The sequence below is a fragment of the Manis javanica genome, chromosome 12, assembly GCF_040802235.1.
Source record: "Manis javanica isolate MJ-LG chromosome 12, MJ_LKY, whole genome shotgun sequence".
NCBI classification, from domain to species: Eukaryota; Metazoa; Chordata; class Mammalia; order Pholidota; family Manidae; genus Manis; species Manis javanica.
The window spans coordinates 111121049-111134046 of NC_133167.1; the positions used below are offsets into that span (position 1 = coordinate 111121049).

General features: G+C 41.4%; 1 protein-coding gene across 13 annotated transcripts in view; it reads right to left on the bottom strand.

The window, feature by feature from the left end:
- The window catches only part of FBXO25 (F-box protein 25), a 46026-nt gene that overhangs the window by 27561 nt on the left and 5467 nt on the right, over positions 1-12998 (bottom strand). For 6 of the 13 annotated variants that reach the window (XR_001854106.3, XM_073219260.1, XM_036995756.2 and 3 more), the window contains 4 exons: positions 12139-12279; positions 8964-9064; positions 8348-8397; positions 5804-5896 (listed from right to left, as the gene is read on the bottom strand). Coding sequence is in view for 12 of the 13 variants with exons in the window: in XM_073219260.1 (XP_073075361.1) it covers positions 5804-5896; positions 8348-8397; positions 8964-9064; positions 12139-12279 (385 nt within the window). In the remaining variant the exon portion in view is untranslated. Of the gene's footprint in view, positions 1-5803; positions 5897-8347; positions 8398-8963; positions 9065-12138; positions 12293-12761; positions 12905-12998 lie in introns of those variants that run through there. The other 7 variants (XM_073219262.1, XM_017667060.3, XM_017667059.3 and 4 more) reach the window with 5 other exon arrangements.

The following is a 12998-nucleotide window of genomic DNA, read 5'->3' on the forward strand; positions in this document are numbered from 1 at the left end:
TCCTCCCGCAGTTTGGGGAAGTTTTCAGGAATTATTTCTTCAAAGACACTTTCTATCCTTTTTTCTCTCTCTTCTTTTTCTGGTGCCCCTGTAATGCGAATATTGTTCCATTTGGATTGGTCACACAGTTCTCTTAATATTCTTTCAGTCCTGGAAATCCTTTTATCTCTCTCTGCCTCAGCTTCTCTGTGTTCCTGTTCTCTGATTTCTATTCCATTAATGGCCACTTGCACCTTATCCAGTCTGCTCTTAAGTCCTTCCAGAGATTGTTTTATTTCTGCGCACCTCATCCAGTCTGCTCTTAAGTCCTTCCAGAGATTGTTTTATTTCTGCATTCTCCCACCCAACTTTATCCTTTAACTCTTGCATATTTCTCTGCAGATCCATCAGCATGTTTATGACCTTTATTTTGAGTTCTTTTTCGTGGAGATTGATGAAGTTTATCTCCCCAGGCCCTCTCTCCGGGGTTGTCTGAGTAATTCTGGACTGGACCAAATTCTTCTGCCTTTTCATGGTGATAGAGGTAGCTGTATGCAGGTAGTGCGTGTGTCAGCTGGGAGAATAAAGTCCTTTTCTGCTTGCTGGTCACCTTGCCCCTTCTCTGTTGCCTGTGTCAGTTACCCACACTCCTGGAGCAGCCTCCGGGTTAATCCCCTAAGCTCCTGTGGGCAAGGTCGCCGTCATGGTAGCACAGAGCCCTGTAGGGAGTGGCAGGCACTCGGGGTGTGCTCTCCTGTGAGAGCCACGCCCCCACCGGGCAGCTGCGTGCTGGCGGCAGCCTTCGGGTCTGGCCTGGGTAGCTGCTGGGGGCGCAGCTGCTCCTGGGCTGCTCGGCCGCCATTGCCACAGGCTTGCGCGTCCTGCTCCTGGACCGCTTGGCCGCTGCTGCCACCTGTTCACACGGCCACTCTCCTGCTACTGGGCCAGTGTGTCGGGGTCCGCACCAGCCAGAGGAATGACTGGCAGGTTGCTTATCGCTGTGCGGGGCTTCAGAGCTGCGCTGCCACCCAGAGGCTTAGGTCACCTAGAGTTCCCCAGGATTCCCAGCTGCTAGGCTGAGTGTGCCAGGGCAATTTCGTCCAGCTGTGAGGTCCCTGTCCCTTTAAGACTTTCAAAACGCACTTGCTTTTCTTTTGTCCCAGGGGAGCCGGTTGCGGGGGTCCGCTCACAGGTTTTGCTTTTCCGTTTCTCTAATATCCAGCACACCATGCAGTGTGTGTCTGTGCCTCCGGTGCGGATTACTAGACCTGGTTGTTTCGCAGTCCTGGACTTTCACTCCCTCCCTGTTCTGACTCCTTTCCTCCTGCCAAGGAACGGGGTTGCGTGGGGCACTGGGTTCCTGCTGGGCTGTGGCTTGTATCTTATGCCCTTTGTGAGATGCTGAGTTCTCTCAGATGTAGATGTAGCCTGGCTGTTGTACTGTATCCACTGGTCTCTCTTTTAGGAATAGTTGTATTTGTTGTATTTTCAAAAATATATAAGGTTTTGGGAGGAGATTTCCTCTGAAGTACTCACCCCGCCATCTTGGCTCCTCCCCCCAAAGCCTTTTTAAAATGCCCAATCTGGGTGCTGTGAATCTCCTGTTTGGTAAAATAACTATTATGTCCTAATAATTCCAAGTGTTTGGTTAGTTTTGTTAGTTAAAAATTTCAAAATTCCACAAACCTAAGCCTTTATCTTAATGAATGGTAGGCCGTAAAACTGGCCAAAGATGCATTCATTTGCTTGCACATTACATTTAAATGGGGTGAGTGAGGGATGAGCTGCCTTGTGGACCAACCAGATATTAGAACTATTCACTCACTAGGGTCAAATGTAAACTCCATCTTGACTTTTTTTTTCAATAAGGAACTTTCTCAGGGCATATAATGAAATAATAATAACAAATAACCAGTTAATCAGAGAAAAGATAATACTGAGTGAAAAGATTTCAGTTGTGACTGATTTTCAGGACGTAAGTAAAGTTAATAGCTAAATAAATTATGCTAAAGTTCTTCCATAACTGGCCAGTACAATTTTCACCAAGTATTAAAACAACAAGACATCTCTAAATTAGAGATGGGTTTAGTAACAGTTTAGTAACAGTTTAGTAACTGCCATAATGGCAGTGTCATGGACAGCCCAGCATTCTGAAAGTAAACATACAGCATTATATTTATAAAGGGAAGTCAGAGCTCTGGCCAGGTCTGCTGCATACCACTTTGAAGAAAACCAAGTCTTTACAGGTGGAAGGCTCAGCAGTGCAGGTGGTGTGCTGTGTGTTAGTCTGTTCACCAGAACAGGTGGTATTTGCACCAATGCTGCGCACACCCACTGGCAGGACCAGGACAAAGTGCCCATGCGAAAGGATTCAAGAACTTGTCAGCTGCACAGGAAGAGTAAAACAGATTATTTATTAATCCAAGTGCAGCTCCAAGTAGTACAGCTCATTAACCCCAGTCTACAGGCTTCTCTGAAATTTCTCCAGCATCAGCAGACAGCTGTGTATAGTTATTCTAGTTAGAGATGTTCTGAAGACTGGGGCACTCAAAATTAGTTTTCTACTCTCCTTTAAAAAGCTGAGTAAACACAGCTTGGAAAAACAACATTTTATTCCTCAAAATCAGACTGAAGTTTTGAAAAATTATGAAAATGTTTGAAATATTTTTTAACAGATACTACTAGAAGTGTCTTATAATTTTAGACACAGGACTGTGGAACCAGCATTGTAATTTGGATTATTCCTGCCAAGGTACCTGGGAATAAAGACTGAACTTCCAAACTGCTTATTTTTATTTTGAAAACCAAAACAATTTATACTTAAACACTGAAGTCTAGCACTAATTTTTATTCACAAACCATGTAGTAATTTTTGATTAGCCTGTTTAAAATTGCTAATTTTAGGTGCAGAAAATGATTTTATATAAATGTTAATTGAAAAATGCATACTATTAATTTCTGTCATATAAATTCTTTGAGAAATTACTGACACTGATGGACAGTGACTGTAATGGGGTATGTGGTGGGGACTTGATAATGGGGGAAATCTAGTAACCACAATGTTGCTCATGTGATTATACATTAATGATACCAAAATAAAAAAAAAATCACTACTGAAAGTCATTAGAGACATAAGAAAACCCTATCAGGCATTTCAAAAATAATGCTTCTACATTTCTTGTTAACTGCTATTTCTAATAATATTAATGAGTGACTTTATAGACAGCTCAGCATTAATTATGGAAATCATGTTACTGAGAACTCCAAAAGAACCCTCTCCATCGACACAGAAAGTGTTGCTGTAAGTATGGCAAAGCCAACCATAGTTCCATCCAAATACTTAATGTCTGAAGCTGCCTCTGCTAGCAGATCCTGCCGCTGGGACACCAGCCCAGCCACTGTGGCTCATGACCTCCTGAGAAGGGTGGCTCAGGGCCGAGGAGCAGCAGCAGGTGTGCACGCTGGCCCTGCACAGGACTCTGGCATGTCCAGAGCGAGTGGCTGTGAGTGGATGGGAGGTGTGTCCCAAGCACACCAGGTGTTACAAAATGGAAGCCAGCTCAAAGGCAGCAAATGCCGGAGCAGCCTGTGAGGGCAGGAGGGGGCAGGAGGGACAGGAGCTGAGTGCATCTCAGCCAGAAGGTGCGGGTGACCCATCAGCCTGCGAAGGCCACTGTGCTGCTGTGAACAGGGATTGGAAGGAGGCGGCGGGTCAGGAGGTGAGGAGGAGAGGCTCTCTGCCAGGGAAGGACTGAGAGCAACCATGTAGGGGACCTCAGGAAAGCAGGCCTGGTACAAAGGTCTCGCAGTGGAAGCCCTGAGCACAAGCTGGGTGCTTTGAGCAAGGCTTCCTCACACATCCTCCGTGGGAGGTGCTTCCACAGGGCTGCCAGGTCTTTTCAGCTGGTATGTGAACACACAGAACACTAATGTTATGATTAGTACTCTTTATGTATCAGAAAACAATGAACATAGAAAAGTTGTAATTTCACAGCTGTGGATAAAATGGGAATTTCTGGCCACGATTCCTACCTGTACTTAAGAGCACCCACTGTACATATAAAGAGCCTACTTGCACATCTATGGGATGTTTACAAGAGACAGAGCAGCTGCTCAGTCACGTGAGTACTGGCCCAGAAGAGGGGTGGAGAGGAAGCACCCATTCTCTCTGGCCCTCAGTTCCTGGTATGTTTGATCATGTGTCTGCCAGTCACCAGAGACCCACCCACAGAGTTCCTCCCTGTGCTGAAGAAGGAATTGGAGCACCTCCAGAGAGAGAAGGGAGTGAGCCACATGAGCGTGAGAACAGAGCTTGGAAAGCAGAGAAGGGAAGCCTGGTGGGAGAACGAGGAAAGCACAAGAGGCTGGCAGAGGGAAGTTGGAGAGACGGATACCTACTGCCATGAGAATAAGCCCCCTTCAGACCCCTAACTTCTTACCCTTGGAGTTCTTCGGTTCGGTCAAAATTGAAGGTAACTTGGCCCAGGCAGGGGACCCCCTCCTCCCAGAACAACAGGTATTGTTCTTCAGGAGGTTAATGAAGGATTTCCATTTTCAAAAAAAAAACAAGGCATCTGAACAAAGGCTGTTCAGCAAGTAATACTGTGGCTTGCAGACAAAACAAATACCACCGGCTGGTCTACAGATTCTCCCTCAACCAGCACAGAGCGCAGAGGCCACAGATAAGAGTCAGGAGCAGCAAGGTGCACAGGTCCAACACCAAAACCCAGAGCAGCTTCTCCCCGCAGGCCCCTGTCAACTTCTACCCACCCATGAGTGAAATCCGTGCATGTGGGGTGGAGAGGGCAGCAAGGAATTGCTAGTATAAAACAAATAAGTATGATCTGAACTCAAAAAAAAGTGTGGGAAAGTACTGACTGTCAAACAGACCTCTTTGCTGACATACTTTTGCCTGGTCTTCTTTTCTGACCATTTTGACAAGGCTGAGGCACATCTCAATTCTGTGGTCTAGTGGAGAGATACTTGATGGCGACACCCGTGGATGCACATCCATTCAACCAGAAAACAAATGCCAGAAATGGCCAGAACTGACCTTAATACAGCCCTAGTACAGCAAGACTCCTGGGAGGTGTTGGTGACTATGGTGCCCCATAAACTGACTGTGGCTGAACCAAGCAGGTGAAGTTACTTAATGCCTGCTTATTTAACCCCTAGTTTTTCTGTCCATCCAGTAGCACATTACTTTTTACAAGGAAATTCTTTTTGAAGTCTCCAATGCCACATCATTTACACTTTTCCTATAGCAGAAGGCAAGCAAATAAACCAGAGTAATTAATCTTTAGCCTAATAAAAGCAACAATAAAAGGTATATATGGCTAAGACCCTTTACTTTTTAATATAAGCCAAGATCAAAATTGTTTCTAAAAATATATTAACACTATACAGCTCCTGTGGAGTTTCATTTTATATAAATTTCCTTTTTTCCCTGTGAAACAAGGCCTTGTAAAAATCATAAAGTAGAAGACACATGTGAAATGCCCAGGTAAAAAAATGTCATGACCAAATATTTGCTCTTCTGTCTCTGGCAGATGCCAAGCCCCTGGCAGATGCCGTGCTCACAGAATGCGTGGGGTGCTGCGGCCAGTTCCTACATGAGCCTGCAGAGACCCTTCAGCTGAGAGATGCCTGTATGTGGGAAACCCTTCATGATTACTGTTTCCTCATGAATGTACCCTTGTCTTGTTTCCTACAGAAAAAGCAAGCTCAACTTTCTGCCACTGGCAGAAGCATGTTAAATATTTAATGCTTAAAAACCCAGTCAATCCAAGTGTCATCAAAGTAGCTTCTGAACTACAATACTTACTCTGACCACATAGTTGAACCTGCGGATATCCTGAACTGCGCTTGAGAAGTCCAAGCGATTAAAGGCCTCTCCCAAAGTACAATAGCCATGCCTCTGGAAAAAACAGACCCAAAACAGTTACAATCCATCGAATTAGCCCACTAGTCAAAATGAACTGACATTTAATATGAGTTAGTCTGTGCAAAAACCTTTTTTAATTCTGGCAAATGACATTGTTTTTATTATGTTTATTCCATGTTTAGATGAGAGCAGAGTAAAATTACAGCGATGCTAAATTTAAGTCATTGATGTATCATAAGACGCTGCACTGACATTTTTATAGCACTGTTGACATGACAATCATTTACTAAGCATCTTGTTAATTTCTTTTGTTGGGATACACTAGGCAGAGGACAAAATAAGGCCAAAAATCATAAAATAATGATGTAGTCTAGGCTAGGCAGCCACACAGAATCATCTGCTGGCCTGTTACAAAGATTTATCTGCTATAGATAAAGATGTTGAAACACTGGATTCCTCCGCACTGTCCCATGTCCCATACAGGTCTGGATCCATGACCAGCCACACAGAATCAAGACCAAGAGGAACCTGGGGGTCAGGAAGGACTCTGAAAAACAATGTTTACGGGGAGAGGGCTAGAGGTGGTGGGAAGAGACTGCCGGTTTTAGGCTGTGGGCAGAGGATGCCTGGTACCCAAAACCTCAAGCAGCTGTTGATCAGACCCACAGGTCTAAGACTCAGAGAAAACAAATAAAACATGGGTAATTGTTTTCCAGTCCTGATAACACTACTATTCCATTTTTTGTCCTTAATGATATACCCTATCTATCTGTATTACTTTGTACAGATTTATACATTAGGTGTCAGTAGTCACTTGAAACTCCATCATCTCTATTTGAAATATTAGAATGTAGAAAGAGATTTTCCTTTTGGAGTTCTGGGGAATATCACTGAAAACATAAGGTGACAGATAATTCTTCACATTTCAGACATGGCAGGAGAGGGTCTGGAGAGGGCTGGTGGAATAAACACCTCAGTTTCAGAGGATGCACTGTAAAGGATAGTTTGGTTTTCTGCCAAATCTAAAGAGCAGTCCTAAGGCTCAAAGTAAAAAAATACATTTATCTAAAACATCCAATACACAGTTTCACTGAATAGCTACTATGTGCAAAATGTTTCCTGTGAGCTGTGGATGAAGCAAAGGTTAGATTTCCATTGCAATCTGAAATAAAACTACTTAAATTCCTTCTCTTCCTAATGAAGAGAATTGTAAATGTTCTCTCAGCAGACACCTTTCCAGGTAACCACCCACATCATAATGGCCTTTTCTTTTTTGGGGACTTAAATCTGACTTTCAGAGTAGACTGCAAAGAGCATGTTTGAACCATGTGACTGCACCCACCTTTGTTGAGGCCTAGAACAACATGTGGAACCTCAGAGCCTGTGGGGTAGCCAGGGGCAGCCACGTAGACAAGCAGCAGAGAGGCCTGGTCTGCACCAGGAGAGACCAGAGATGCAGAGAAGGGCCGGATAGAGATGTGCCAGCTCTCAGTCCCGAGTCCTGCTCCCTTCCTGAGCCTGGCTATATCTCTGCTCCAAGGGTCTATGTAACAGCCCTTAGAGACTCACAACAAATACCCCTTTTATTTCTCATGCTAGCCTCAACTGGATCTCTGTTCTGAGATCAGTATGGTAACAGAGCAAATGAAATATTTAGTAGTGTTTTGTAAGCTCAATCTAGGTTAGATTCTGCCAAATGTTCTTCTAATGGCATGTCAGAGTGTAGGCCAAGCATCAGCTTCTTGCCATTTAATATTAATATCAACAAATAGGTCAAATAAATCTTCTGTGTCAGAATCTAATCCTTAAGCTTCTAGGAAGCTGTGCTAGTTTCAGAATATGCATTATTAACACTTCTAACTTAAATTTAACATCTAACTGAAATATATGCCAAACAATTGCTCCCTCAATTACCTTCCGCAGTGGCTGCACAAGGCAGATTCAAGTCCATCAGACTGCTAAACCGAGGAAAAGAACACTTGTAGCATCGGAGCTGACTGTTTCATGGCTCCTAGCAGAGCTCAGCCGACTTGGCAAAAGGCAGGAGGGAAAGGGTTCAAACTCGTCTTTGCAGTTTCAAATTTAATGACTGATGTCACATTAGCTGCCCCACAAAGTAAACGAGGGGCTCCCTAATGTGCTCCTGTCCCAGAACACAGCGGAGCTATGATGTCCCTAGTTGCACCAGAGGCTTACTGTAGACAGGTTTTGGGAAGAAATGTAGAGAATATATCAGACTATAAGGGGTTCCATGCTTGCTCTGAAATAGCCATTCTGCCGATTCAGATGTGCACCAGGGGTGGGGTGGGAGGTACAGCCATACCCTCGGTGTGCGTGCGCGCATGAGAGCTGCCATTTCTGACACCCTCATATGCTTTCATCTGTTAGAATGTGAAACACACTTCATATTGTAGAAGAAATAATTTGTGACAATCAGTCAACAAATTTTACAAAATATACCCTGAATTATAATATAGTACTTACTTCTCTTGTGCTTTCTTTGTGGACATAGATCCATTTCTCACGATAAAAACCTAGAAAGAAATTAACTTTGTTTTCAAAATCTTGTAAATCATTTCAAAATGAAGATGTTGATGAACTTCAGCAGTTGCACATGCTATCAGAATTATCTGACTTATCATATACATGACAGATGCTCTTCCTTGGTTAAATGGGAACAGATTGCTTTGTTTTCAAACATCAGTTTAAGAGGTACTGAAACATCTTAATTGAAAAATGATTCATGACATTACCAAGTCTTAGTAACTTAGAAGAAATCAGTGTTATTAACCCTGCAGAAATACCAAACATAAATGGTTTCAAATGCAATTATTCCTAAGTTCTTACGTCACAAGAAGTGCTAGTCTTCTTTCACTACCATGATACGGTATTTCACTTAAACAAATTTTTCAGGTAACTCGAATCCCAAACTTTCAGGCTTATGATTATAGCCCCACTGGCCCTATCTTTGTCAGCAGAGTGAGCACACAAAGACACTGCACAGTGCTGTGTGGTTGTGCGTAATGCAGAGCTCGGCCTTGGTGTTTCGACATACTCAACAAGTAGAATACCATAAAGTTATTAATGAAAATGATCTTACATTGAGTACTTGTGTCATTCCTAAAATGGTCATCTTTCCTTTTTTTTGATGCATATTTATGCTCTTCACTATTGAATATTTCTTCTTCATTACTTAAGATGCTGAAATAAAGATACATTTTATTAAAGTACTTTCACAGGGAAATCTTTGTTTTTTCTTTTGTAAAATTAGAGTATTTGTTTTGCACTTCAGGAGACCAAAATAAAAATTATGATAAATTCTGAAATAACGAGGCTAATGCCTAAGATATATTGTTTTGTTTTGTTTTCTGAAAAATCTGAGATTTACCCTGGATCTTCTGAGCATTTTATACTAAGTAGTGAACATGTTCTAGAATCTCCCAAGGATTTTGATATACTCAACTAAGGTAGTTTCAGCCTTCAAAATGCTTTATAAACACAGAGATTATAAACAAAACTATGAACACTCTGGAACAAAGTTCATGTGACATGACACTGATACCGATGATTTGCTCTGTTTCTGATCCAATGCATTTCTGTTTATCTTCCAAAATCTCAGACCTAACCAGAGCTATCACTACACTACAGCATTTTCTTTTTAAACACTGACTGAATAACCCAGAACCTGACAGTCGCTCCAGGTGTCCGGTTTTCCCTGTGCAGCCTGTTGCCTACCCTCTTGCTGATTCTGCCTCCTGTGCCCCCACCCACCTGCACAGACAGTGCAGTGGACAAATACTCGTCTTCCTGCAGTGTCCTACTGGTCTACTAGACCCTGAACTCACTAATCTCTCATCTGTAACCCAGCCATTCTGTCTTCTATTTGCATCTACAGCTTATTAAGTAAACTTCTTTAAAAGGGGCACAAGATGAATTCTCTGTATATCAAACTGTGTTATGTAGTAAATATTTTGTAAGATCTAAACATCTTTTAAGTGAAGAACTAAGCATTCAAAATAGGGGCTTATATTTGCTCCATCACCATTAACTTCCATAAAATCATTAATCCTTTTTGAAAGAACAGCTTAATCAGGATTCAAAGTATGAACTGGTTGGCTGCCCCTAAACTCACCAAGTTGAACTGCATCATTTTTTACCTATTCCGTCTGAACTTTAAATCCTGAAAAGAGGGAAAAATTAAGGGTGGAGTATTTAAAGGTCTTCTATTTTCATGCCCATTTACAAAAAAGGAAACATAACAATGTCAGAACCTTGATCAATTATATGATTTTTACTACAATAATTTATCTAATTTTAGAAATCCCACTCAAAAAATCAGAATTGGGAGAGTGCTCTGTTGCTCAGAGACATCTGAAGAAGATAAGGTCATTTATACAGTGATTTAAAAGGGTGATTACATATGGTTTTACCATCTTTATCAGACTTTGGCTTCAAAGTTAAATTGCCTTTTTAGTCTAAGGAAATAGTAACAGATGTTTGCTGTAATTACAGGTTATCCATGGCCTCTCCCCACAGGTTTGGATATGCATTTTTGTAGGAGTGGCCAAAAAGAGGAGAAGGACACACCAAGAAAGGTAGAGTGGGACAGAGAGTATACCTAGATTTGCATGGCAGCTGGATGGAGTAAAGGAAGAGTGCTAGCTGTCGCTTCGCTCTGCCCAGCGGCAGAGGGCCCATGGTTGTCATAACGCAGCCTGTTGTCTTAGTAAAGACATTGTGACTATTCACTGTATGCAGAGGAAGTTCTGTTAGGAATGGTTACTATTTCAAAGGCTTTTTTAAGTAAGTTTGAATGGGAGTGGGTGAGGGGAGTGCTTGTGGATTAAGGGGGTAAAGGAGGTAGAGGCACATGGAGTTTATCATGCAAAGGAAACACGTCTTGACTGTGTTCTCTAATTCTTTTTGTAAGTAAAAAAAATTAATTTCTAGATATTTCAAGTGTGGGATGAGGAGAGAAAATGACACATGAACAAAAAAAACAGAAATTCGTGCAAATTCTTAGTGCAGAAGCAGCAGTATTATATTTCATGCATAACAACTTTTTGGGAACTGACATTTTATAACCTATTTCCCCATCCTAAATTGGTGACTTTAGGAATCTCCACATCCAATTTTAGATAATGACAGTCAATGTAGTCATATCACATTTCTAGATATATTCAGCTAACTTTAAATTATCTGCTATAAAAATGAAAGACAAAAAGTAACCTTGAGAATTCACAACTGTGTAACACTAATAACTTAATATTAATAACATGTAATTACCAACTTTAGTAAGCTTTACAACCATCAATATTAAATAAAATTCAGAATAGCAGATGTCACACGTTCAACAAATATCACATGTCATCTTTCCTATAATCCAAAATATAAAATTATATCTGCTTCTAATACTAAATTGTAAAACCAGTGCCTAGTCTAATGGGACTGAATTTCTGTCAGAAAGAGATGGCCTGCCAGGTCAAAATACAGTTGGTAATTATGCAAATGTCAAAGAAAAACACTATACGGTAAGATCAATGAGTAGACCCGTGACACTCTAGAGGAAGAGGACTTGAGACATTCCGACTCCTCCTAATACTGAAATACCTTTTGTGATAGTTTGCTAGTTATCACACCATGGCCATTATACCCTGTTTTTTGTGTTCATGCAATCTCTGACTTTCATATGGATGCATGGCTATACAGGAGAAAGACTACAACCCCAGCCTCCCTTGCAACTAGTGCTCTAGCCAGTGAGGTATGAGTGGACGTGACCTCTTCTACCCTACCGACCAGAGAGCAGATGTGGCGAGCAATACTCGACCTTGAGCCATTCAAATGATGCTTGGCACTCTGGGAATGCCAAGGTCGTTCCATCCCTGAGCAAAGTCACTATGACAACTGAGGCTTTTAAGAAAGAAAAATATATTTCTGTCCTTCATTAGACATTATTACTATGGGTCTCTGACATATGCTACCAAATCCCTATCTTTTGTCATGTTTTTCAGCTACAGTGTGGGGTTAATAATAGTAACACCTATCTCTCAGATTACTAAATGTTTTAAATAAAAAGAAGAAAGCAGCACTTATGGGTTCTAGGCAATCAACTATGCTCAGACTTTAGCTAAATAACTTGTTTCCTCACACCAGGCTTGTGTGAGGGCAATTCTCAGCCAAATCAAATGTTATGTAGCTCTTCAGTGATTTGAAAAATAGATAAAAACAAAATGTTAAGCAGGCAGATGACACAGCTCTGCTTAGCTAAAACTTACATGCTGTGATTGATGTCACGTTGGTTATTCTCTTTCTTAAGTTCCTGACTCCATGATTCACATCTTTTCCAGCCATCTTCTGTTTTAATCCAACTCCATCCAGGAGATCTCCAGTCCTGACCCAAAAACGGCATAGTTGTCCTATAAAAAACCACTAATTTACATTAAAAATGTAAGTATGATCAACAAAAATTTCATTTACATTATTAATTAAAAAAATAAAGTTTTTACTTAATATTTAAACATCTGCATATGCCTTAAATTCTGGCTAATTATCAGTGATAGAACAGTGAAGATAAAATAGTATCTCAGTTGTACTGAAGTGCTAAGAATTGGTGGATATTAGCCCAATACTGCCTATATCATGAAAGATTTACCAGAGGTGACATTTCAGCTCATACCTGGGGAACAAATAAGAGTCAGGGAGTAACGAAGAATAGGGAGTATTATACCAAACAGAAAAAACTCTCTTCACCAGAATTAAAAGAAACAATGTAAAATATGCTCAGCACTGTATTTATTAAATGTAGCTGAAGCTTATGATAGAAGAGAGAAAGTGGCAAGTGGCTAGAAGAATGGAGAAGTGATTAGGAATTAGATCAAGTCAAAGGAGCTGGACTTACTTGAGGGTGGTGCAGAGTCAAGAAAGGGACTTCAGCAGGTAAATAGTTCAATCAGATTTGAGCTCCACAAAGAAATCAGGGTTACACTATGGATAATGGATGTGGATGGGGGGGAATCTAGAGGAAAGAAGACTTAGGACTGGAGGCTACTGAATATTGGCCTTTAAAAGGTGAGATAATTAATACACAAAAAAGGAGCCATGGATATACAGTGGGGGAAATGACAGCCTCATCGAC